At 41.8% G+C, this 27,282-nt stretch overlaps 1 protein-coding gene across 7 annotated transcripts; it reads right to left on the minus strand.

Moving 5' to 3' along the window:
- Positions 1 to 1,455: 1,455 nt before the first annotated feature.
- Positions 1,456 to 27,034, minus strand: LOC106565115 (DENN domain-containing protein 2D). Of its 7 annotated transcripts, none has more exons than XM_082959127.1 (16): positions 26,656 to 27,034; positions 24,090 to 24,277; positions 23,591 to 23,794; positions 20,471 to 20,569; positions 15,639 to 15,784; positions 15,449 to 15,561; positions 14,661 to 14,730; positions 14,474 to 14,551; positions 13,752 to 13,892; positions 11,628 to 11,776; positions 11,311 to 11,482; positions 10,578 to 10,628; positions 10,217 to 10,298; positions 7,660 to 7,899; positions 7,414 to 7,476; positions 1,456 to 4,242 (listed from the first exon to the last, which is right to left on the minus strand). In XM_082959127.1, exons 4-16 carry the CDS (start codon positions 20,559 to 20,561, stop codon positions 4,208 to 4,210), a joined length of 1,431 nt encoding a protein of 476 aa, XP_082815253.1. In that variant the 5' UTR covers positions 20,562 to 20,569; positions 23,591 to 23,794; positions 24,090 to 24,277; positions 26,656 to 27,034; the 3' UTR covers positions 1,456 to 4,207. The 7 variants fall into 7 exon arrangements, with proteins under 7 accessions (XP_082815253.1, XP_082815252.1, XP_013987334.1 ...); XM_082959126.1 differs by having other exon boundaries at positions 24,090 to 24,280; XM_014131859.3 differs by lacking the exon at positions 24,090 to 24,277.
- Positions 27,035 to 27,282: the final 248 nt, after the last annotated feature.

Here is a 27,282-nt window from a genome sequence, read left to right on the forward strand (position 1 = left end):
CAGACTGGAATATGTTCCGGGATTCATCCAATGGCATTGAGGAGTATACCACCTCAGTCACCGACTAAATCAATAAGTACCTCGATGACGTCATCCCCACAGTGACCGTACGAATATAAATCCCAACCAGAAGTCATGTGTTACAGGCAACATCCGCACCGAGCTAAAGGGTAGAGCTGCTGCTTTCAAGGGACTCTACCCAGACATTTATTTAAAAAAAAATCCTGCTTTACCCTCAGACGAACCATCAAAACAGGCAAAGCATCAATACAGGACTAAAATTGAATCCTACTACACCGGCTCTGACACTCGGATGTGGCAGGGCTGGCAAACTATTAAAGGACTAACTGGCAAGTGACTTCACTGATATTTTCAACCTCTCCCTGACCGAGTCTGTATTACCTACATTTCAAGCAGACCACCACACTCCCTGTGCCCAAGAAAGTGAAGGTAACCAGCCTAAATGACTACCGCCCCGAAGCGCTCACGTCAGTAGCCATGAAGTGTTTTGAAAGGCTGGTCATGGCTCACCATCATCCTGGAAACCCTAGACCCACTCCAATTCGCATACCACCGCAACAGATCCACAGATGACGCACTCCACACTGCCCTTTCCCACCAGGACAAAAGGAAGAACTGTGAGAATGCTATTCATTCACTACAGCTCAGCGTTCAACACCCTAGTGCTCACAAAGCTCATCATTAAGCTAAAGACCCTGGGACTAAACACCTCCCTCTGCAACTGGATCCTGAACTTCCTGACGGACCGCCCCCCAGGTGGTAAGGGTATGCAACAACACATCTTCCACACTGATCCTCAACACAGGGGCCCCTCAGGGGTGAGTGCTTAGTCCCCTCCTGTACTCCCTGTTCACCCACGACATGGCCAAGCACAACACCAACACCATCATTAAGTTTAATGATAACAATGGTGGTAGGCCTGATCACTGACAACAATGAGACAGTCTATTGGGAGGTCAGAGACCTGGCAGTGTGGTGACAGGACAACAACCTCGCCCTCAAAATAAGCAAAACAAAGGAGATGATCGTGGACTACAAGAAAAGGAGGGTATGACTAAAGAGCTTAACTCTTTAGTCATATCCCAGTTTACCCATTTGCTTATGGTATTGCCTACACCTAGCAACCTGTTTTCTAAATTATATTAGCAAAAAAATATTACATTTTATATGGAACGGCAAGCCAGACAAAATAAAACGGGCCTATTTATATAATGAATTTGGAGGGCAGAAATTAAAATAAACATCTCACTAAAGGCATCAGTGATACAAAAGTTACATTTAATTCCATACTGGTTCTCTAGCAGATTAGTAAGAATGTGTCAACCCATGTTCAAGAATGTCCTTTTTCCCTTTATGCAGATTACAACCTCACTTTCGGTTTTTCGAAAATGAAATCTCCAAAATATCTTTATTTTTAAAACAAGCCATAGAAAGTTAGTTGAAATTTCAGTTTAATCCACCAGAAAAGACAGCACAAACACAATTATTGTGGTTAAAGTCACATAATAAATTGATAAAAATATAAATCGTTGTAAATGATATAAATAGGACTGATGGAGTTGCCCAGGTAGACCCATTGTAGCAGCAATCGACTCTGACATCCAACAATTCTAAATTTGCGGATCACCACATTAAACCGATGGTTGAGAATCTCCCATCTTATGTCAAAGACACTAGTCACATGATCTCATTGATAGAGGGCTTAGGAAGGTTACCAGAGGGCACCCTGCTGGCCACTTTTGATGTGGAGAGCTTGTACACTAACATCCCACACACTGGAGGCTTGCAGGTGCTGCAACACTTCCTTCAGCAGAGAGACTCTACCCTTGCTCCATCTAATGATTGCATCTTACAACTTACTGAACTGGTATTATCCCATAACTACTTTGTCTTTGAGTCAGACTTTTTCCTTCAAATTCAGGGTGTAGCCATGGGCTCCCCTTTTTCCCCCAACTATGCAAACCTGTATGTGGGACAATTTGAAGAAGCATTCCTTTATAAAAAACAGACACACCCCTTACTTTCTAAAATACTTCTATGGAAAAGATACATAGCTGATGTCTTTGTGCTCTGGGAAGGAAGTCAGCAGGAACTAAATGAATTCCAAACTCTACTAAACGAGAGCTCTAAATACCTCAAATTCACCATGCAGACTGATAAGAGAAAAATAAACTACCTGGACTTATGGATTATCAAAGAGAATTATGCATTACACACAAAGCCCACAGACTGCAATACCTTGCTATGTGTGGATAGTATGCATCCCCTTCCCCTCAAGAATGGTCTACACATACAGCCAGTTATGCAGGGTTCAACGAATCTGTGGCCACCAGACAGATTTTGAAAGCAATGCTAAAAAAATGACAGAAATTCAGAATGAGAGGCTACAAGGAAAAAAAACTCTTGCTGCTGCAATCTTAAACCAAGAGAGGAATTACTAAAAACTCAACCAAAGAAGAAAAACAACGCAACCATCTTTTGCACTAAGTACACCAAGGGATTGGAGAAAAATGAAAGGTATCCTGAAAAAGCACTGGATATTCTGCAATCAGACAAAAAAATTGCACATCTCTTCACGAAACCCCCACTGGTGGTCTATAAGCGTGGTCGCAATATTGGAGATAGTTTGAGATCTGACATGCCCCCTGAGCCCACTCAGACACCTATCCCAAATGGGAACTACGAATGTGGCTCATGCACAGTGCAGTAGCACTATAAAAACGTATTTCTTCAGACACCCACATACAGGTTGAAAAATCCCTGTTAGGGGTATCATCTCATGCAAGACCAATAGAGTAATCTCATCACCTGTTCATGTGGAAAAGCCTACGTAGGACAAACGAAAAGACAATTAAAACGCATAGCTGAACAACGTAGCTCAATCAGGTGTAAGAACTTTGACTATCCAGTAGCAGCTCATCTCCTCCCTCAAATACACGGGCATTGAGCATGTTGCTCTACCAAGGAGATGAGGTAACATCGAGATCCTACTACTACAAAGGGAGGCTTACTGGATATCCTATCTAAAAACATTGACCCCTAGTGGTCTGAATATTGACTTTGATCCCAGGCCTTTCTTATGAACAAATTTTCCTTCATGAACAAGTCTTATAAATTGAAAAAATCTTTTTACAGCTTATTAGGTGTACGCTAATATGTTCCCCCTGTTGATGATGTTCATTATATATTAAGGTTGAACCAAAAGATTACATGGAACAAAAATGAAATACAAAATTGTGAAATTGAATGAAATAATGTATGTTGATGCTAATATGATGTACAATATTCCATTATGTTTCTATATGATAACAATAGCGTAATATATTTAATATGCCATGTAGTATTTTGTAACAGTGTCACTAGTTAATGTTAATTAACTTAATCATTATGACACCTCTCACTATTGTCATTGGTTACACTAACTGTTTGTCTACATAACCTGGTTCAAGTATTCATGACATTAGCCTGAAGAAGGCACAGTGATGCCGAAACGTTGGTAAATACCCATTAAATTGCTGGGAGATTATACATGGAGTGTGCGACTTTATTTTTTTTACACATGCAGCTACCCCAAAAAATATGGAAATGTCCACTCTACCCAAAAATACAACCAACTAAATCCAGCATTACCGCAAAAATGGAAGAGGCAAGTGGAAGTGGGAAAAAGTAAGGAACTTGTCTGTTTGCCCTGCATTAAAGACCAACATTGGTTAAAGACAATTCCGATTCAAAAAAAGGTATGTCACTTGTATTTAAGAACCAAAACAAGGGACCATATACAGTCAGAATTGTGCCATATACAGTCAAAAGTTGACATATCTACTCATTCCAGGATTTCTTTATTTTTACTATTTTCTACATTGTAGAATAGTGAAGACACCAAAACTATGAAATAATCATGTAGTAACCAAAAAAAGTTAAACAAATCAAAATGAGATTCTTCAAAGTAGCCACCCATTGCCTTGATGACAGCTTTGCGCACTCTTGACATTCTCTCAACCACCTTCACCTGGAATGCTTTTCAAACAGTCTTGAAGGAGTTCCCACATATGCTGAGCACTTGTTGGCTTCCTTTACTCAGCGGTCCAACTATTCCCAAACCATCTCTATTGGGTTGAGGTCAGGTGATTGTGGAGGCCAGGTCATCTGATGCCGCACTTCATCACTCTCCTTGGTCAAATAGTCCTTACACAGCCTGGTGGTGTGTTTTTGGTAATTGTCCTGTTGAAAAACAAAATGATATTCACATTAAGTGCAAACCAGATGGGATGGCATATCGCTATAGAATGCTGTGGTAGCCATGCTGGTTAAGTGTGCCTTCAAATCTAAATAAATCACTGACTGTCACCAGCAAAGGACCCCACACCATCACACCTCCATGCTTCACTCTCTATCGGCAGGACAGAACAGCAGCCTCTGTTAAGACACGGGGCGAGGGCCTATGCATATCTGTAAACAATAGCTGGTGCATGATATCTAAGGAAGTCTCAAGGTTTTGCTCACCTGAGGTAAAGTATCTCATGATAAACTCTAAGTGTGATCAACAGCTTATCTGTATTTTTCGTAGCTGTCTACAAACCACCACAGACCGAGGCTGGCACTAAAACTGCACTCAATGAGCTGTATTCCGCCATAAGCAAACAGGAAAACGCTCATCCTGAGGTGGTGCTCCTAGTGGCGACACCGGGATGCTGGCCTTCTAGGCAGAGTCCCTCTGTCCAGTGTCTGTTATTTTGCTCATCTTAATCTTTTCTTTTTAATTGGCCAGTCTGAGATATGGCTTTTTCTTTGCAACTCTGCCTAGAAAGCTAGCATCCCGGAGTTGCCTCTTCACTGTTGACGTTGAGACTGGTGTTTTGCGGGTACTATTTAATGAAGCTGCCAGTTGAGGACTTGTGAAGCATCTGTTTCTCAAACTAGACACTAATGTACTTGTCCTCTTGCTCAGTTGTGCACCGGGGCCTCCCACTCCTCTTTCTATTCTGGTTAGAGCCAGTTTGCGCTGTTCTGTGAAGGGAGTAGTACACAGCATTGTACGAGATCTTCAGTTTCTTGCCAATTTCTTGCATGGAATAGCCTTCATTTCTCAGAACAAGAATAGATTGATGAGTTTCAGAAGAAAATGCTTCGTTTCTGGCCATTTTGAGCCTGTAATCAAACCCACAAATGCTGACGCTCCAGATACTCAACTAGTCTAAAGAAGGCCAGTTTTATTGCTTCTTTAATGAGGACAACAGTTTTCAGCTGTGCTAACATAATTGCAAAAGGGTTGTCTAATGATCAATTAGCCTTTTAAAATGATACACTTGGATTAGCTAACACAACGTGCCATTGAAACAGAGGAGTGATGGTTGCTGATAATGGGCCTCTGTACGCCTATGTATTCCATAAAACATAATCTGCCATTTCCAGCTACAATAGTCTTTTAAAACAATAACAATGTCTACACTGTTTCTGATCAATTTTATGTTATTTTAGATGGACAATATTTTTGCTTTTCTTTCAAAAACAAGGACATTTCTAAGTGACCCCAAACTTTTTAACGGTAGTGTAGGTCCCAGAGGCTTCTAAACAGCTTCTACCCCCAAAGCCATAAGACTCCTGAATAGCTAATCAAATGGCTACCCAGACTATTTGTATTGTCCCACCCCCCCCCCCCCCCTTTTGCTGCTACTCTCTGTTATTATCTATGCATAGACACTTTAATAACTCTACCTACATGTACATAATTACCTTGACACCGGTACCCCTGTATACAGTCACGCTATTGTTATTTACTTCTGCTCTTTAATTATTTGTTATTCTTATCTTACTTTTGTTGGGGGGGGGGGGGGGGTGTTTCTTAAAACGGCATTGTTGGTTAAGGGCTTGTAAGTAAACATTTCACTGTAAGGTCTACACCTGTTGTATTCGGCACATGTGACAAATACATGCGCATGTGACAAATATTTGCCTTGATGACACCTCTGCACACTCTTGGCATTCTCTCAACCAGCTTCACCTGGAATGCTTTTCCAACTCATCCCAAACCCTCTCAATTGGGTCCTGTTGAAAAACAAAATGATAGTCCCACTAAGCACAAACCTGGATGGGATGGCATATCGCTGCAGAATGCGGTGGTAGCCATGCTGGTTAAGTGTGCCTTGAATTCTAAATAAATCAGACAGTGTCACCAGCAAAGCACCTCAACACCATCACACCTCCTCATCCATGCTTCACAGTGGGAACCACACATGCAGAGATCATCCGTTAACCTACTCTGCGTCTCACAAAGACACGGCGGTTGGAACCAAAAATCTAAAATTTGGACTCAGACCATAGGACAGATTTCCACCGGTCTAATGTTCATTGCTTGTGTTTCTTGGCTCAAGCAAGTCTCTTCTTATTGGTGTCCTTTAGTAGTGGTTTCTTTGCAGCAATTTGACCATGGAGGCCTGATTCACGCAGTCTTCTCTGAACAGTTGACGTTGAGATGTGTGTTACTTGAACTCTGTGAATCATTTATTTGGGCTGCAATTTCTGAGGCTGATAACTCTAATGAACTTATCCTCTGCAGCAGAGGCAACTCTGGGTCTTCCTTTCCTGTGGCGGTCCTCATGAGAGCCAGTTTCATCATAGCGCTTGATGGTTTTTGCAAATGCATTTGAAGAAACTTTAAAAATTCTAGAAATTTTCCGAATTGACAACACAACGGATTGGCTCAAACGCATTAAGAAGGAAAGAAATTCCACAAATTAACTTAAGACACACCTGTTAATTGAAATCCATTCCAGGTGAATACCTCATGAAGATGGTTGAGTGAATGCCAAGAGTGTGCAAAGCTGTCACAAAGGCAAAGGGTGGCTACTTTGAAGAATCTCAAATATATTTAGATTTGTTTAACACTTGTTTGGCTACTAGATTATTCCATATATGTGTTATTTTATAGTTTTGATGTATTCACCATTATACTACAATGTAAAAAATATTGAAAAACCCTGGAATGAATAGGTGTGTCCAAACGTTTGACTGGTACTGTGTGTGTGTGTGTGTACACATTTACAAAAAATATTATATTGGGGATTGGAAATGATGCAGACAATTACATTGATGGAATCTACTATCTAGCCATACTATTAAATCTGATCTACCCCCCCCAAAAAATGTAATAAAAATCCTATATACTGTGACCCTCAGCCAGCATCACAACTGTATACAACTATTTTACATAATTGTAAAAAATGTATTTGTTCCTCGTGTCACTATTTCTATTTAATTTTTATTTTTTTAACTCTGTATCGTTGAAAAAGGACCCGTAAGCATTTCACTGTTAGTCTATACCTGTTGTTTTAAGAAGCATGTGACAAATAAGATTATTTTGTCTGAAGACATTTACACTACAAGCCCCCTCACCTCTCTTTGCTTTCTCTTTCTTCTTACTCTCTTGGTACTCTGCAATTTTTTGGTGGAAGAATCCTAAAAATAAAAAAAAAACAAGACAGGGGAAAAACAAATGAATCATTGTTGGGTGGGTAAGTGAATATTCATCTATGAAAAATGTTTTTAAAAGTTACCCACACATCCATCTTTGGAAGTACAAAGTCAAATTGTATTCTATTACATTCTATTCTACTCTATCAGGTAGTGATGCGGTCAGACCTTCCTGTGTGGGCCGTCTCTCCACTTCTTGTATGAAGACGTCAAACATCTGTGTCTGGATAAAACGCTTGACAAAATGTTGGCTGGCCTTGTGCTCGGAGGCCTTGCAGAAGCTCTTCTTCTGGAACACTCCGGGCTGCCTACCGCTGCTGCCTTTGACATGGGAGGAGAAGTGACCCACCGTCTTCACAAAGAAGGAGAGGAAGGCCTCCGAGACCACCTTGTTTAACTCCTCTGAGGCTAGATACAAAACACAGAGTGAAGAGAATACAGATGTTTCAGTCAGGATGCTGAGGTGTCGTCTATAAAAACATGTTGGAAGTCCTCCGACAACACCCCTCTACTGTGTTCCGAGGCTGGTCAAAACACGGCGTGAACAGAAGATTCAGTCAGTTTTAAAGTATTGTCTGCTATGAGACATCCTATGATGTTGACACAATCATAGGTTGTAAAGCAAATGACAACTGTATGGCAACCACAAAACATGGTGGAAGTGTGTGTGGGGCTTGGGTCTGTTTGTATGAGGATGTAGGGGTTGAGGAGTAGCATCTGTCTGGATCCAACCTGGTCTCAGAGCATTTCGTTTTATTCATTTTACATTTTAGTCATTTAGCAGACGCTCTTATCCAGAGCGACTTACAGTAGTGAATGCATACATTTCATTTTAAAAAATTCTCGTAAATACCCTATACGCCATTTAGAATGATATGTTACGTTTTGTATGGCATGTATTAATTTGAGGATGTCCATCACCCATTTCGTATGACGTTATCCATTACAATTTGTATTATATGTTACGAATTTATAAAACGTATTATATGTTACGAATTCTAGCTAGGTCGCTAACGTTAGCTAGGCTAGGGTTTAGGGTTAAGTTTAGGAGTTAGTTGAAGGGTTAGCTAACATGCTAAGTAGTTCCAAAGTAGCTAAAAAGTTGTTAAAAAGTTGCTAATTAGCTAAAGTTGTCCATGATGAGATTGAACTCGCAACTTTTGGGTTGCTAGAAGTTCGCCCGACCAACCACCCTCCTTTAATTTTTGCCTTAATTAACCATCCGTCCTCTGAAACCATACTAAATGTAACATTTCATACTAAAGAGTGTCCCGGATTTACATACAGAATAACACGAAATGCTCTGAGACCAGGTTGCTGGATCAACTTAGGCATTGCAGTACCCAGAGTGGAATTTCCAGGGTTGTGCCACGGTCAAGCCCTGGGTATTCATGTTCGTACAGTATGTTGTTTCCCCAACAACACAACCCCCCCCCACCACATACTCAGACTAACAAACTTGGGGATATGCCAGGGTTCACAGTGTGGTATGCGGGAGCATGGTTGGGTAGGTTACTTTTTAAATGTAATCCGTTAGTTACTAGTTACCTGTCCAAAATTGTAATCCGTAACATAACCTTTGGATTACCCAAACTCAGTAACGTATTCTGATTACATTCATTTACTTTTAGATTACTTTCCCCTTAAGAGGCATTAGAAGTCGACAAAAACCTGTGTTACCAATTGAATGACATCTATTGCTGGATAAATCAATGGTAAAGTTGACATAGCTGGCCATATATGGATGTTACATTTTACTTTATGGGTTGGTTGTGTAGGCTTCATCTAACCCATCGCTTTCTACTACATATAATAATAATATATTTACATTAATATTTATGATTTATAAATCCAAAAATGGATATAGTAACTACAGATTGATCCTTTTAAGTCTATCAAAAGTGTTCGAGTTTGAGCATGTGTCCATTAGGCCTACGAATTTATTTTTTACCAGCATGAATTAGATTGAGCAATAAACACCCCACTTTTATTCCATAGGCTGGGATCCGCCCTATGCAGCTGTTGAAAGAGCGCACTGGCTGATTTGAATGTCATTGAGAAAACAGAAGTGTCAAAGATTTTAAAAGGAACCTAGTTTTTCCAAAGTATCTGTAATCTGATTACAATATTATTTCTGGTACCGTAACTGATTAGTTACCTTTTTTGTAATCCCTTACATGTAATCCCTTACATGTAATCCCTGCGCGAGATATGTATATTTCTATTGCAGCAATCATGAAGGTCCATTTCGTTGCACATCCATATTCTTTTTCACTCATTCTTCACAGAGGATCTCAGTTCTATTATTGGGTTTGTATGGACCGTGACGCTAACTTATATGGTCTTCATTCGATTTCAGTCTTAGCTGAAATCGAATGAAAGTCTGAGTCACTCTTTATTTAAGGGCTCGAACACACCAATAGTGTTGCCAGCCGAGAGTACTTGTGAACCAAGTGCAAACTGTTTTTACATGTAGCACGGAAATGTCGGCAGTCAGAGGTCAACAGCGCGCTGAACGATCGGGAGACGAACGGGAGATCCTTATTTGGTGTGACCTGTGAGACGCTCAACTGTTTACTGGATCCTCTTAAAAAGCCATTTCAGCACAATAAACAAGAGTGAAATCCCTGGATGTGTTGATAGTACAAATTCCCTCAGAGATTGTTTGGCCCTAGTCATCAGGTATCTACGCTGTCATAACAAAATGGAGGATGGGTCCACTCACTGGAGTTGTCTTTTCTGCAACACAAGGCCTGGAGAAGCTCCTCCTGTAGTTTCTCTGGTAGGATGGTGCTCTCGTCTCCTATCTGTGCCAGAGAGAGAGGATACACACACAGACAGGAACCTGAGAGGTTGTTGTCAGACCAGCGGTAATGTTTAGGTATTTCTGAGAACACACATTTGGCCAGAGAGAGAAAAACATTGAATAGAACTGGTCTGAACTGCACAGACACACAGACACAGAACACAAAATGAGAATCATGTGAGGAAGAGTGATGCTAGTTTACTAATATGATTGTGTTATGATTATTTCTGTATGTTTGTTTCTGAACCCGAGGGGGAAATACGGCGCATGCAATACTTACACAGGTTATGAAGGTGTTCTCTGCTCCTTCTGTCAGATCCACAATGAGCATCTGTAAGACAGAATAACACACATTAAGACAGATCTCCATGTGTGGGGAGAGAGGACACACACACACTCGCTGGTTTCCATAGACTAATCGTTTTAGTAGTTGCTTAATGAATGTCACTGGATAGCTTCCATCTGCGGCCTGTAACACAGTGTAGAGGCCAGAATGCCTTAACCCAAACACACCAGTAAACAGACAGTAAAACAACTGTTTACAGCACTCAACAACTGCCCTTAAAAGGCATACTTCAGCATCTACTTCCCCAGAGTCAGATGAACCCACGGATACCATTTTTATGTGTCTGCGTGTAGTTTAAAGGAAGTAGCTATGATTGGAAGGTTATGGTAACTGCTAGCATGATAGTAGATACCATAGACTTCCAGTCACTGTGCTAACTTTAGTTAGCATTGGCTCACAAAACAACCTCTAACTTTGTTCATATTGGATGCAGAGACATAAAAATGGTATTAATGAGTTCCTCTGACTCTGGGGAGGTAGATAAAGGGTTTCATTGCTAAAATACCAAAGCATCCCTTAAGACTTATTGGGAAAAATAAAACAATAGCAATTCTGGCTTTTTTCCCCAACAAACAACTCTTCATCACATTGTGTTTTTTTAAGCTGACATATACACAAACACATTATTCTGCTCTGCCAGACACAGAACACACACACACACACTCACATCGCTCTGGTCGATGACATCATCCAGTTTGTTCCTTTGGACACCAAGTAGGTAGGGAGTGGGTGCCATGACGACATCAATCAGCACTGAGGGAACGATGGAGATGAAGGTGTGTTGCCATGTGAATGGGTAGAGCAGCGCCACAACTGCATGCAGCACCTGGGACAGGGTACTGTGGGGGGGGGGGGGGGGGGGAAGCAGGTGCAAACTTTACACCCATTCAACATGCAGACAACAGGCCTGCCCATGTCCCAGACAACCCAGGCTCAGTGATGTCCTTTTTGGGGTTAGGATTAGGGTAGGAGTTAGGGTTGTACCTGAGTTCCTCAGCCATGAAGATGATTCGTCGTTCAAGCACGGTGGATGCAAACACCTTCAGCACCTCCTCATTTGTGAGACAGCGGAACAGTGTCCGGAAATCCACATGCTCCAACCATGAGTCCAACGGCCTCGTCAAACTGATGATCTGGAGACGCACAGGCCAGGGGCAGAGCGACAGCAGGTCTTCAGTGTGTGCATATGTTTGTGTGTCTGTATCTTAGTGCCGTAATCTAGGATAAAGGTCCTGATCCTAACACTTTACCTGAAGCTCTCCCACTCTCTGTTTGTGCCATTGTGTGTGTGCCAGTGTGTGCACATGTGCCAGGGTGTGTGTGTACATGTGCCAGGGTGTGTGTGTGTGTCAAGGTTATTATAGTAAACTAAAACAAATCATGAAAACCAAAATCAGGGGGGTAAAAATCAAATGGGGTTGTGATGGAAAATGTTCTGTTTGTGCTGTTCTAATAACACATTTCTCTGTTCATGCAAGTGACTGACTATCAGTATCTGCAATTTAACGAAAGGATATCTCATTTTCAAGGTCTCAGCTTGGAGAGAAGAAGCCTTGTGAGGTATTGGTCTGTCAAATGCATGAACCTAACTTTAATGATGACTAAGCTAAATCATGCCTTTGCAACATGCCTGTAAGCAGTATATAAGAGATCTAACAAGACTGCGATAGTACACGTCTGTCTAGAGCTCTATGGTGCATCAAGTTTGTTGGAACCTCTCCAGTTAAATTAACAGTTAAGATCTACTTCAAGTGTCCCTGTGTAGATTTTTTTTTCCTAATGGGGTTTTCAAGCTTCTACCTGGCAGGTCACATTGAGATTGATTTTAGATCATTTTAAAAATGGTAGACGGTTGCCATGAGCAACGCCACAGATATTGGGTGTGTTAGGGTGGTAAGGTTAAAGCAGCAGACTGTGTGCAAAAGTCGAGGAGTGAAATTGGGGGAGGTGCATCGGCGATCGCCAAAAGTCGGACACTAACGTGGTTTTCCAACAGCCAGGCTCAGATCAACATGGCAGTGTTGCCATTGTCTTTAGAAATGTCGAAATAAACATGTATCTAACCCCTATATCACACACGCTGTACTGAAATTATGATATAATGTGCATTGTAAAATAAATTAATGAGAGCCTTAAATATCACATTTATTTGTATGCATCCACTTTACACATAAATTGCAGCAAATTGGCTCCTGTTTCAATCATGTCTTTGATCATGTTTGGGTGGGTCAAACAAAAACATCTTAATGATTGGTTGATAATACAGTCTCCCACAATGCAGGCGATGGCTTCAGGATGACATTAGTGAAGAGCAACTGCAGAAACCTATAGTTGACTGCAGTCAAACCTTCATGACCTTCGATCACATGATTTTTGTAAAGTTCATGCAGTCGACATCCCCAGAAAGCAACACTTTGAAAGGCTTGACAAAAGTGATCCGCTCGAACGAGCCCATTGAGATGAGCACGATGCAAGACTTTGCTCTTACAAAGTATGTGCACGGGTGCACTTCACGCCGCTACAACGTGGTAGCTACGGGACCAAAACAGGGGAGGACTTTAGCCTCTCGCTTCAACACACCTGGTTGTTGCGGTATTTGACCTACTACTACTGTTTACTTCGTGCATCTACGTCATCTCGCTGAGTCTACCTTTAAACCTAACCTATGACCTGACCCGTCATTATGTATTACTGCCCCCCAGTGGCAAGAAGTGACATCCCAAAAACCACAAACTACACAACACATAAATGGCTCCCAGCCTCAGGAGGTTGGTGCACCTTAATTGGGGAGGATGGGCTCATGGTAATGGCTGGAGCAAAACCAGTGGAATGGCATCATATGGTTTTGATGCCATTCCATTTGCTCCCTTCCAGCCATTATTATGAGCCGTCCTCCCCTCAACAACATCCACTGCTCCCAGGCATTTTCTACTTTCTGTCACTAACACTAAACAATAGACAAGTTTTTATAAAACTTTAAAATGTATTAAATCTAGTTAAGTGGATCTGAAAATTATCTGAAACTAAACTGAATTTCAAAAGAAAAAGCTTAACTAATAGAAATAAAAACATTTTAACAACCTTGATGTGTGTATCGATACTCCATACCTCTGTTCCAGACTCTGGAATGAAGCTCTTGATCGTGACAGTGTTTCCAGGAGCAGGGAACGGCGCCTCCCTCAGGCTCTGCATGAATGGATAGATCATCGCCATAGAGATCTGCCGGCGCTTCTCCACCTCATCAAAGATCTGAGGTACACATAGATATAGAATTATAGAACTATAAATCACCATTAAAACCGTAGTAGCGCTCTGTTGCGGGAAGACCGGCCTTCATATTAAGCATACCGTTTAGAATGTGTCGTCAGGCCTAAGTGTATTGCAAATCAGACTTTTGATCGATGTTTTATATTACTCATCTAGCTAGATAAGGTTGTCATCTAAGTTTGTGTGTGTGTGTGTGTGTGTGTGTGTAGGAAGATGAGTGGCTCTCAGGTTGTAAACAGTTATAAGTAGTTTATCATAAACAAATTATCAGGTACCTTTGGGGCTTAATAAAGTAGGAAAATCATATCTCCCTGTGTCTGAGCAAAAGGTTTAGAGTGCAAAACTAAAAAACAGCCGGGTTCTCTCACACACACACACACACACACACACACACAGCTGACAACAAATAGAATCCTTACCTGCCTCAGCAAAGACAATTTACTGTAAGGATTAGAAGACACCCTTGCGGAATGAGGACATCAGTTCAACACACTCAGTGTCTATGTGCATGCGTCTGCAAATGCATGCACGTGTGTGTGTGTTACATTGCCCTCCATGCTCACCTTAGAGAAGAGTCCAAAGCAGGCCACCTGGCTGATGATGCAATAGGCCTCCGGAGCCCGTGCCCCTTTGCCATGGGGCTGCAAGAAAACAGTCAGCGACATCATGTCATGAGAAACAAGAAAACCCAATAGCAGAGATGCTTCTCATGTCCTATCATGAGAATCACACCATGGATGATCTATTTACCAGTAACCTCCTGCAGTAGCCATTCCTCCTACTGCCGTCGACCTCCGTCAGAACAAAGGAGAAGGTCTCACTGCAGAAAGAGAGATTAAGAGAGAGTAGAGAGAGAGGAAGGGAGAAACAGATTAGCAAAAGTGAACCTGCATCTACTCTATCAACAGGTGTTATGTCCATCTTCAACCAAAACTGATTTGCAAAAGAAAATGTAGGATAAGGAAAACGAGACCACACAGAACAAAGGTCTCATTTCCCCCCAATCATAGTGGACTGTTCCTGCTTCCCTATCGAACATCCTGCTAGTCAGTGGAAACAGACAGGAGAGCAAGGAAATGGAGAGAGAAGAGAGGTAACAGACTGTGGAGTTAATGACAGTAGGTAACCTGGAGACTGATTTGCATTGGCGTCCAGGTGGAGGAACAGAATCATAGAGGAAGCACTGACTGGCTTAAAGAAGGGATCCATTGTAATGAAAATAATAAGGCCATTTCTTCTGGAAGTACAAAACAGTCTCTCCTCTCTATTCAAACCTGTTCTCTGGCAGAGGAGTATAACAGACAGACAGAGATGCCTCTGCTCTCTGGGTCAAAGTGAAGTTGTTTGCAAGAGATGATGCTTTGCAGTGTGCAAACTTCACACACGAACAACACAGATATATTTCCAGCCAAGTGTGACACTGAACTGAAAAAAATGGGTTGCGTGAGAGAGAAAACAATCAGTGAGGGGGACAAAGAAACGAGCACAGAGAGAGATTAGGACAGTAACAGGTGGAGAGAATGAGAGGTGGCACGTACCTGGGGTATTCAGTGAGGGGGGCCCAGTTGACCCCCTCTGGGAAACAGAAGAGGAGGATGGCTTTCAGGGACTTCTCTTCTTCCTCGCTCTGTGAGCGCCCCATATTAGCAAGCTACAACACACACACACATTTTAGAGAGGTGCTCACTATGTGTGTGTGTGTGTCTATTATGTCAGTGTCGGTCTGACCTTGGGAAACTGATATGTGATCTGGGGTTCATACGTCCCTTGACCCCTCTTCTTCCCTAGGCTGACCACCACCAGGTACTCAAAGAAAGAGGTCGCCGCGAGGGCTGGGGCAGTAGGCTGAGGCAGGGTCAAATCCCTATCACTCCCTAAAACACAGACAGAGAGGGACAGTCAAATAACTGTGGTTTGGAATGGTGGTTCTCATAAATGGTCTAGGAGGACCATGAAATAGTTTTTGTTCCAAACTCCACATGGCTTGGAACTGAATAATTTTATTTTGGTATTCTACCAGTCCAGTAGGCCAAAGTAATTTGATATATATATATATATATATCATGCATTGATGTCCATGGAAGATGTGAGTGAAAATTTAAGTTAGGATTCAGCGCTAGTGGGGGGAAAAAGTATTTAGTCAGCCACCAATTGTGCAAGTTCTCCCACTTAAAAAGATGAGAGAGGCCTGTAATTTTCATCGTAGGTACACTTCAACGATGACAGACAAAATGAGAAAAAAAATCCAGAAAAATGAAATTGTAGGATTTTTAATGAATTCATTTGCAAAATATGGTGGAAAATAAGTATTTGGTCAATAACAAGAGTCTATCTCAATACTTTGTTATATACCCTTTGTTGGCAATGACACTGGTCAAACGTTTTCTGTAAGTCTTCACAAGGTTTTCACACACTGTTGCTGGTATTTTGGCCCATTCCGCCATGCAGATCTCCTCTAGAGCAGTGATGTTTTGGGGCTGTCGCTGGGCAACACTGACTTTCAACTCCCTCCAAAGATTTTCTATGGGGTTGAGATCTGGAGACTGGCTAGGCCACTCCAGGACCTTGAAATGCTTCTTACGAAGCCACTCCTTTGTTGCCCGGGCGGTGTGTTTGGGATCATTGTCATGCTGAAAGACCCAGCCATGTTTCATCTTCAATGCCCTTGCTGATGGAAGGAGGTTTTCACTCAAAATCTCACGATACATGGCCCCATTCATTCTTTCCTTTACACGGATCAGTCGTCCTGGTCCCTTTGCAGGAAAACAGCCACAAAGCATGATGTTTCCACCAGCCATGCTTCACAATAGGTATGGTGTTCTTTGGATGCAACTCAGCATTCTTTGTCCTCCAAACACGACGAGTTGAGTTTTTACCAAAAAGTTATATTTTTGTTTCATCTGACCATATGACATTCTCCCAATCCTCTTCTGGATCATCCAAATGCTCTCTAGCAAACTTCAGATGGGCCTGGACATGTACTGGCTTAAGCAGGGGGACACGTCTGGCACTGCAGGATTTGAGTCCCTGGCGGCGTAGTGTGTTATTGATGGTAGGCTTTGTTACTTTGGTCCCAGCTCTCTGCAGGTCATTCACTAGGTCCCCCCGTGTGGTTCTGGGATTTTTGCTCACCGTTCTTGTGATCATTTTGACCCCACGGGGAGGGATCTTGCGTGGAGCCCCAGATCGAGGGAGATTATCAGTGGTCTTGTATGTCTTCCATTTCATAATAATTGCTCCCACAGTTGATTTCTTCAAACCAACCTGCTTACCTATTGCAGATTCAGTCTTCCCAGCCTGGTGCAGGTCTACAATTTTGTTTCTGGTGTCCTTTGACAGCTCTTTGGTCTTGGCCATAGTAGAGTTTGGAGTGTGACTGTTTGAGGTTGTGGACAGGTGTCTTTTATACTGATAACAAGTTCAAACAGGTGCCATTAATACAGGTAACGAGTGGAGGACAGAGGAGCCTCTTAAAGAAGAAGTTACAGGTCTGGGAGAGCCAGAAATCTTGCTTGTTTGTAGGTGACCAAATACTTATTTTCCACCATAATTTGCAAATAAATTCATAAAAAATCCTACAATGTGATTTTCTGGATTTTTTTCTCTCATTTTGTCTGTCATAGCTGACGTGTACCTATGATGAAAATTACAGGCCTCTCATCTTTTTAAGTGGGAGAACTTGCACAATTGGTGGCTGACTAAATACTTTTTTCCCCCACTGTATACTAGTTTAGGAGGATGCCTATACAATGCTCTATAGATTAAAACAAAATACTCATGGCCTCCCGAGTGGCACAGCAGCCTAAGGCACTGCATAGCAGCATCACTACAGACCCGGATTCAATCCCAGGTTCTGTCATTACCGGCCGTGACCGGGAGTCACATAGGGTGGCGCACAATTGGCCCAGCAACGTCCGGGTTAGGGGAGGCTTTGGCCGGAGGGACTTTACTTGGCTCTTCGCACTCTAGTGACTCCTTGTGGTGGGCCGGGTGCCTGCAGGCTGACTTCGGTCGTCAGCTGAACGGTGTTTCCTTCGACACATTGGTGCAGCTGGCTTCCGGGATTAAACGAGCAGGTGTTAACCTGTTAGGGCTAGATGGGCAGTATTGACACGGCCGGATAAAAAAACGTACCCGATTTAATCTGGTTACTACTCCTGCCCAGTAACTAGAATATGCATATAATTATTGGCTTTGGATAGAAAACACCCTAAAGTTTCTAAAACTGTTTGAATGGTGTCTGTGAGTATAACAGAACTCAAATGGCAGGCCAAAACCTGAGAAGATTCCATGCAGGAAGTGGCCTGTCTGACAAGTTGTGTTCCATCTTGGCTCTTTTTATTGAAGACTGAGGATCTTTGCTCTAACGTGACACTTCCTACGGCTCCCATAGGCTCTCAGCCCGGGAAAAAGCTGAACGATATCGAGGCAGCCTCTGGCTGAAACACATTATCGCTTTTGGCAAGTGGCCAATCAGAGTACTATGGGCTTAGGCGCGTGCCCGAGTCGACCCCATGCTTTATTTTCTTTCGTCTGTTTACCTAAACGCAGATTCCCGGTCGGAATATTATCGCTTTTTTAATGAGAAAAATGGCATAAAAATTGATTTTAAACAGCGGTTGACATGCTTCGAAGTACGGTAATGGAATATTTAGACATTTTTTGTCACAAATTGCGCCATGCTCGTCACCCTTATTTACCCTTTCGGATAGTGTCTTGAACGCACGAACAAAACGCCGCTGTTTGGATATAACTATGGATTATTTTGAACCAAACCAACATTTGTTATTGAAGTAGAAGTCCTGGGAGTGCATGCTGACGAAGAACACCAAAGGTAATAAAAATGTTCTTATAGTAAATCTGACTTTGGCGAGTGCTAAACTTGCTGGGTGTCTAAATAGCTAGCCCTGTGATGCCGGGCTATCTACTGAGAATATTGCAAAATGTGCTTTCACCGAAAAGCTATTTTAAAATCGGACATATCGAGTGCATAGAGGAGTTGTGTATCTATAATTCTTAAAATAATTGTTATGCTTTTTGTGAACGTTTATCGTGAGTAATTTAGTAAATTCACCGGCAGTGTTCGGTGGGAATGCTAGTCACATGCTAATGTAAAAAGCTGGTTTTTGATATAAATATTAACTTGATTGAACAAAACATGCATGTATTGTATAACATAATGTCCTAGGGTTGTCATCTGATGAAGATCATCAAAGGTTAGTGCTGCATTTAGCTGTGGTTTGGGTTTATGTGACATTATATGCTAGCTTGAAAAATGGGTGTCTGATTATTTCTGGCTGGGTACTCTGCTGACATAATCTAATGTTTTGCTTTCGTTGTAAAGCCTTTTTGAAATCGGACAGTGTGGTTAGATTAACGAGAGTCTTGTCTTTAAAATGGTGTAAAATAGTCATATGTTTGCATTTTTTTGGTTTTTGAATAACGCGCCACGGGATTACACTGGCTGTTACGTAGGTGGGACGATTTGGTGCCACCTACCCTAGAGGTTAAGAAACGGAGTTTGGCGGGTCATGTTTCGGAGGATGCATGACTCGATCTTCACCTCTCCCGAGCCCGTTGGGGAGTTGCAGCGATGAAACAAGATCGTATTCACAAAATTGGGAGAAAAAAAAAGGGGGAAAACAGTTTTATATATAATTAATTTAAAAAAATTACAAAATTTTAAAAACACTCCAAAGGAAGCTAAAGAGCTAAGAGGAACAGTGTGTAAACCAACAGAAACCACAAGAGGAGAAACAAACACAGAGAAATGGTAGCAGGAAGTGCCACTGACAACGGCATCGGTCTTACATAAAGGTGGTTTTGGCCTGTGGGGTAGGAGGTGCCAGTGAAAGCCTGAGAATGAGGATTTGTTCAAAAGAAAAATGTGACAATTCCCCTTGTTACTTGTTACCCACCAGTGACAGTTGTGTGACAGTTCAGGTGTGACTGTGCTGCTTTCTGCAAAACAAGCATATACTTCCGCTAGTCTACCATGTGATCACCATGGTAACACCAGTTAAGCCCCAATACAACCAGTAAGCTAGATGGTCACTGACATAACGATCACCCTGATGACTTGCCACAACAGATGATATGCACTGTCAAATACCAGGAGCTGTGTTTAAAAAAAATACTAAACAATGTCTAAAAGTACATGATAGAAAACATCCAGCATGGTCCAGCTTTATCCTGGCTATCTCTCTTAAAAGACAATCTGAATTCCTCCCATATCTCCAGGATTAGTCTAAGTGAATTTCTGGAGGGAGAAAAATTTGTGTTTATAAGGAGGTGTCGTTTTGTGTTTTAGGAATCCAATGTGTTTGCCGGAGTGAGAGCAAACAAAGCAGTCGAGGCTAAATCTTTGGGTCTGCTTGACAGGCGTGTTTAGCTCATGATCACGATGATCCATGCTTGCCTCTTACTGTATGTTTGCATAGAGATCTGTGATGAACCTTTTCCAATGACATCTAATTTATGTTCTATACACCCTTTGGCTCAGTTCCATTTCACCAAAGGCCTAAAACGGAACGGGCCCACTTCTAAAGAAAAACACTCACGGTCTCTGTGGAACTTATCCTGGAGGGTTGAAAACAAGGTACTGAGCCGTTTCATTGGCCCATAGTCCCCCGCATCAACCTCATTTGACATCTTGGCACCTGTTGAGGAAGGAAGAGAGGCGAGTAATAAAGTGAGATAGGAGAGGATATAAAGTAGCATGTTAGTGGAAATCCCCAGGATCTCGCACAAAGCTTCTTACACTTATCCAGATGTTTACTATTAGAAATTGCCTTAATAAAGAAAGTAATAAAATAATTATTCAGAAATAGAAATTAGGTCTTCATGAGTAATTGGGGCGGCAGGGTAGCCTAGCCTAGTGGTTCGAGCGTTGGACTAGCAATCGAAAGGTTGCAAGTTCAAATCCCCGAGCTGACAAGGTACAAATCTGTCGTTCTGCCCCTGAACATGGCAGTTAACCCACTGTTCCTAGGCAGTCGTTGAAAATAAGAATTTGTTCTTAATTAACATGCCTTGTAAAATAAAAATAAATAGTATGAAAAATGACCCTCACTTTCAGTTTTACTTCCCCCCTTGAGCTCAGACAATAGTTGTAGGTTAAGAGGTTGACATGAGGAAAAGTGACCAATCGGTCATTAAGAATGTGTCATCTCCTGTTGATGCCCTCTAGACTGGAGGTTTCACTCCTTGTGAAAGACAAAGGGTGAGAAAGACTGAAGTACTGTACAGTACAAAAAATACGTTGAGATTGAGTAAGAGAGTGAGAGGGGAAAAAAAGGAACTTGAAAACAAGGTAAGAAACACTGGTTGAACTACTGCTTAGACAAGTGTTGAATGATGGTGCACAGCACAACACACTTGCCACTTGTTCAGACTCTAAATGACCTCTAATCAATTAATCCAACACAAATTTATTTCAGAGACTTAAAGGTCCAGTACAGTCATAAACTTGATTTTCCTGTGATACACACACTACCAGTCAAAAGGTTTGGACACACCTACACATTCAAGTTTTTTAAATATTTTAATAGTGAAGACCTCAAGACTATGAAATAACACATATGGAATCATGTAATAACCAAAGGTGTTAAATCAAAATATATTTTATATTTGAGATTCTTCAAAGTAGTCACCCTTTGCCTTGACAGCTTTGCACACTCTTGGCATCCTCTCAACCAGATTCATGAGGTAGTCACCTGAAATGCTTTTCAATTAACAGGTGTGCCTTGTTAAAAGTCAATTTGTGGAATTTCTTTCCTTCTTAATGTGTTTGAGGCAATCAATTGTGTTGTGACAAGGTAGTGTGGTATACAGAAGAAAGCACTATTTGGTAAAAGACCAAGTCCATATTATGGCAAGACCAGCTCAAATAAGCAAAGAGAAACAATCCGTCATTACTTTAAGACACGGTCAGTCAATGGGGAAAATTTCAAGAACTTTGAAAGTTTCTTTAAGTGGAGTCGCAAAAACCATCAAGTGCTATGATAAAACTAGCTCTCATGAGGACCGCCACAGGAAAGGAAGACAAAGTTACCTCTGCTGCAGCGGATAAACACACTAGAGTTCACTGCACCTCAGATTGCAGCCCAAATAAATGCATCAGAGTTCAAGTCACAGACAGATCTCAACATCAACTGTTCAGAGGAGACTGCATGAAATCAGGCCTTCATGGTCGAAGTGCTGCAAAGAAACCACTACTAAAAGGACACCAATAAGAAGACTTGCTTGGGCCAAGAAACACAAGCAATGGAAATCTGTCCTTTGGTCTGATGAGTTCAAATTTTTGATTCCAACCACCGTGTCTTTGTGAGACGTAAAGTAGGTGATCAGAATCTCTGCATGTGTGGTTCCCACCGTGAAGCATGGAGGAAGAGGTGTGGAGGTGCTTTGCTGGTGACACCGTCAGTGATTTATTTAGAATTCAAAAGGCACAGTTAACCAGCATGGCTACCACAGCATTCTGCAGAAATACGCCATCCCCTCCAGGTTTGCGCTTAGCAGGACTATCATTTTGTTTTTCAACAGGACCCAATTGAGAGGGTTTGGGAATAGTTGGACCGCAGAGTGAAGGAAAAGCAGCCAACAAGTGCTCAGCATATGTGGGAACTCCTTCAAGACTGTTGGAAAAGCATCCCTCATGAAGCTGGTTGAGAGATTGACAGCTTTGCACACTCGGCAAAGGGTGGCTACTTTGAAGAATCTAAAATGTATTTTGATTTGTTTAACACTTTATTGGTTACTACATGCTTCCATTTGTTATTTCATAGTTTTAACATCATTATTATTCTGCAATGTAGAAAATAGAAAAGAGAAAAAAAAGAAGTTTGGCGGGTCATGTTTCGGGGGACGCATAACACGACCTTCACCTTGGGGAGATGCAGCGATGAAACAAGATCGTAATCACAAAATTGGGAGAAAACGCTGTGAAACCTACTGTTATTCTTACATTTTTTTATTGACGTGGTCAAATAACACAAGCATAGACAGGCCAAGAGTGTGCAAAGGGTGGCTACTTTGAAGAATCTCAAATATAAAATATATTTTGATTTGTTTAACACTTTTTTGGTTACTACATGTGTTATTTCATAGGTTTGATGTCTTCACTATTATTCTACAATGTAAAAAATAGTCAAAATAAAAACCCTTGAATGAGTAAGTGTCTCCAAACGTTTCAAATCAAATCAAAGTTTGTCACGTGCGCCGACTACAACAGGTGTAGTGGACCTTACAGTGAAATGCTTACTTACAGGCTCTAACCAATAATGCAAAAAAGGTATTAGGTGAACAATAGGTAAGTAAAGAAATAAAAACAACAGTAAAAGACAGTGAAAAATAACAGGAGCGAGGCTATATAAAGACTCCGGTTAGTCGGGCTGATTGAGGTAGTATGTACATGTAGATATGGTTAAAGTGACTATGCATATATGATGAACAGAGAGTAGCAGTAGCGTAAAAGAGGGGTTGGCGGGTGGCGGTACACAATTCAGATAAACCGGTTAGCCAATGTGCGGGAGCACTGGTTGGTCGGGCCAATTGAGGTAGTATGTACATGAATGTATAGGTAAAGTGACTATGCATATATGATAAACAGAGAGCAGCAGCAGCGTAATAGAGGGGTTGGAGGCACACAGTGCAAATAGTCCGGGTAGCCATTTGATTACCTGTTTAGGAGTCTTATGGCTTGGGGGTAAAAACTGTTGAGAAGCCTTTTTGTCCTAGACTTGGCACTCTGGTACCGCTTGCCATGCGGGAGTAGAGAGCACAAAGTTTCCGGCCACTAGGAGCACCGCCTCTGGGTGAGTGGTTTCCTGTTCGCTTATTTCCTTATACAGCTGACTGAGTGCGGTCTTAGTGCCAGCATCTGTCTGTGGTAAATAAACAGGCACAAAAAGTATAGCTGAAAACTCTAGGTAAGTAGTGTGGTCTGCAATTTATCACAATATACTCTACTTCAGGCGAGAAAAATCTAGAGACTTCCTCAGATTTCGTGCACCAGCTGTTTACAAATATGCACTTACTGCCCCCCAACGTGCTGTTCTATCTTGCCGGTGCAGCGTATATCCCTCTAGCTGAATATCCATGTCGTCATTCAGCCACAATTCCGTGAAACATAGGATATTAGTTTTTGATGTCCCGCTGGTAGGATATTCGTGATCGTACCTCGCCTAATTATTGTCCAATGATTGCACGTTGGCGAGTAATATTGACGGTAATGGCAGCTTTCCCACTCGCCGTTGGCGGATCCTAACGAGGTATCCCGCTCGGTGTCCTCTGTGCCAGCGTCTCTTCCTCTTGACAATAACTGGGATGTTGGCCTTGTTGGGTGTTTGGAGAATGTCCTGTGCGTCCTGCTTATTGAAGAAAAAAAATCTTTGTCTAATCCGAGGTGAGTGATCTCTGTCCTGATATCCAGAAGCTCTTTTTTGCCATAAGATACAGTTGCATAAACATTATGTACAAAATAAGTTACAAATAACGCGAAAAACCCCCACAAAAGCACAATTGGTTGGGCGCCCGTAAAGCTGCTGCCATTTCTTCCGGCGCCATTTTAACTGGTACCGTATGTAATGGGGAATTGATATATACTAATGTTAGCAATTTGTTATTCTTCAATACTTTTAGTCTAGGCCTCAGCAATGGATTAGTTCACTGAGATGGGCACAAATATATAGATTCAATTGATTGGACATGATTTGGGAAGGCACACACCTGTCTATATACAGTCCCACAGTTGACAGTGCATGTCAGAGCAAAAACCAAGCCATGAGGTTCAAGGAATTGTCCGTAGAGCTCCGAGACAGGATTGTGTCGAGGCACATATCTGGGGAAGGGTACCAAAACATTTCTGCAGCATTGAAGGTCATCAAGAACACAGTGGCCTCCATCATTCTTAAATGGAAGAAGTTTGGAACCACCGAGACTCTTCCTAGAGCTGGCCGCCCGACCAAACTGAGCAATCGGGTGAGAAGGGCCTTGATCAGGGAAGTGACCAAGAACCCAGAGCTCCTCTGTGGAGATGGGAGAACCTTCCAGAAGGACAACAGTCTCTGCAGCACTCCATCAATCAGAAGAATGGGACAAACTCCCCAAATACAGGTGTACCAAGCTTGTAGCGTCATACCAAAGACTCAAGGTTGTAATCGCTGCCAAAGGTGCTTCAACAAAGTACTGAGTAAAGGGTCTGAATACTTATGTAAAATGTGATTTAAAAAAATAAAATGTGCAAAAATTTCTAAAAACCTGTTTTAGCTTTGTCATTATTGGCTATTGTGTGTAGATTGAAGAGGGAAAAAACTGTTAGAATAAGGCTGTAACGTAACAACATTTGGAAAAAGTCAAGCTGTCTGAGAACTTTCTGAAGGCACTGTATGTTTCCGTTTCCATCTACTTCAGTGTAGTTCAATAACTAAAAGGAGATGTTTTCAAACTCAAGATGTCATAGCTGATACCCCATTCTTTCGGCATACATCTTTGAATCTTAATTCAGAGCAGATATTTAAACAGACTTCTTGGGAAAACATAGTTGCTTCAAAAATGGAGGGAGATTTTACCAAAACTCTGTTACCAAACATGCATCTGCACAGTTCTTCCAGTAAATGTGTTTTTGTAAATGTCTGTGTCAATTGTTAAAAGTAGTCCTTCTGCATGGAGTTACTTGTATGTTAAACTTTGAAATCAATGTTCTTTGGCAAACTTTTTTGTATGCTAGCTAGTGGGCAAAACACAATTAAAATGTTTGTCCATATTTTCTTCCATTTTCTGCAATTTTGAAAACTAGCTAGCATACAGAACAACGTCCTACAAAATGTGTCCTACCTGGTCCGAAAACAGTGACTAACAGAACCACGTACCATCCCCTTCAACAGGCGTGTGGGGGGAGGGTGTTTGAAATGTACCATCCAATCAAATCTTTTAAACTGTTTTTGCAATACAACATTCTCCAGACCTCCAGGCATGACAACGAAGGGATTTTGGCAGTATGGCAACACAAGAGTAGCCCATACGCAATTGCCAACAGTTGGACTATTGTTGAGTACAGAAAATATAGGCCTATATGTAACCGATGTGAAATGGCTAGTTAGTTAGCGGTGGTGCGTGCTAATAGCATTTCAATCAGTGACGTCACTCGCTCTGAGACTTGAAGTTGAGTTTCCCCTTGCGTTGCAAGAACCGCGGCTTTTGTGGCGCGATGGGTAACGATGCTTCGTGGGGTGTCAGTTGTTGATGTGTGCAAGGGTCCCTGGTTCGAGCCCAGGTTGGGGCGAAGAGAGGGACGGAACCTACACTGTTACATATAGAGTACCACAGTATGAGTCATAATACCCATAAAAACTAGCGGTCTTTTCGAATTGAAGCATAAATAGAGCTGAATATATTGATGTCCCCTTTACAAGACAGATTTAAATGGTTGTCAAACGTCACGCCAGGTCAAGCCTACACAGAACAAATCCCCTATGGGAAAATAGATGGTGGAAAAACGATTGGAACCATTTCCCGTTGTATGGCTATTGTGACACATCAACTGTGTAGCCCATTATAACTAATAAGTTGTACTGAAATGGAAAATCCATATAAACTGATGTGAAAAAGTGTAGCCTATCTGTGTTTAAGAATGCTCTTAGCCTTCTGGAATTCATCAGGAAATCAAAAGAAGAAGAAACTTTAAGTATACAACAATTACAGCAAGAAAAACGTAAACAACAGTATATCAATAGCAAATACTCACTTTCGCAGAATCTTTCAATAAGTAACCTAAACTCCCCTAAACGTTTTAGTCGCTCTTCAATTTAGGTCTTCTTCCAAACCAAGCTCACAAGCAATCTCGCAGCCCGTCGTTCAGTTGCCAAGAGAAAGAGCAGTGGCACAAGTAATCGATTTCCTGGAACCGTTTCTATTTCACCTCAGTGGAAGATGTGCCGCACTCTGTGTATGAACCGGAGGGACACTGGTGGAAGACAGCTAGACTCTACTCTCTTTATCTTCCAGAAACTAACTTAGTTACTTTGGTTGCCGGAGTTGCCTGTTAGGTATATTTATTGAAAAAGCAGAACCAAGTGCAGGTTATCTAGGCGACAATAAAATGAATTTAACAGACACCATCACTTACGTCAGGTGTGTGGCCAAAGAGGAGGGGACTAACACGCTCTTTTCCTTTGCTCCTGGAAGCCTATTGGACAGCGTGTTGTCTAATTAATTAAGGGAGAAACAGATTCGTCTGCTTCAGAGAATATGGAAATAATGTATAGTTGTATTTAGCCTATCCATGTTTTCTAGGCTCTCATGTGATGATGCGTTAGGCTGACTACTGTATATTCTCATTCTGCACTAGAGACTGGCAATAATATTTGCCATC

The sequence above is a fragment of the Salmo salar genome, chromosome 12, assembly GCF_965601325.2.
Source record: "Salmo salar chromosome 12, fSalSal1, whole genome shotgun sequence".
Taxonomy (NCBI): domain Eukaryota; kingdom Metazoa; phylum Chordata; class Actinopteri; order Salmoniformes; family Salmonidae; genus Salmo; species Salmo salar.

Excerpts from the sequence above, each read along its gene's own strand:
- LOC106565115 (XM_082959130.1), bottom strand. The coding sequence starts at position 20,561 with ATGTCAAATGAGGTTGATGCGGGGGACTATGGGCCAATGAAACGGCTC. Across the intron at positions 14,552-14,660 it reads GCTACTGCAGGAGGTTACTG|CCCCATGGCAAAGGGGCACG; the intron begins GTAAATAGATCA and ends GTTTTCTTGCAG. Across the intron at positions 7,477-7,659 it reads GAGACGGCCCACACAGGAAG|GATTCTTCCACCAAAAAATT; the intron begins GTCTGACCGCAT and ends TTTTATTTTTAG.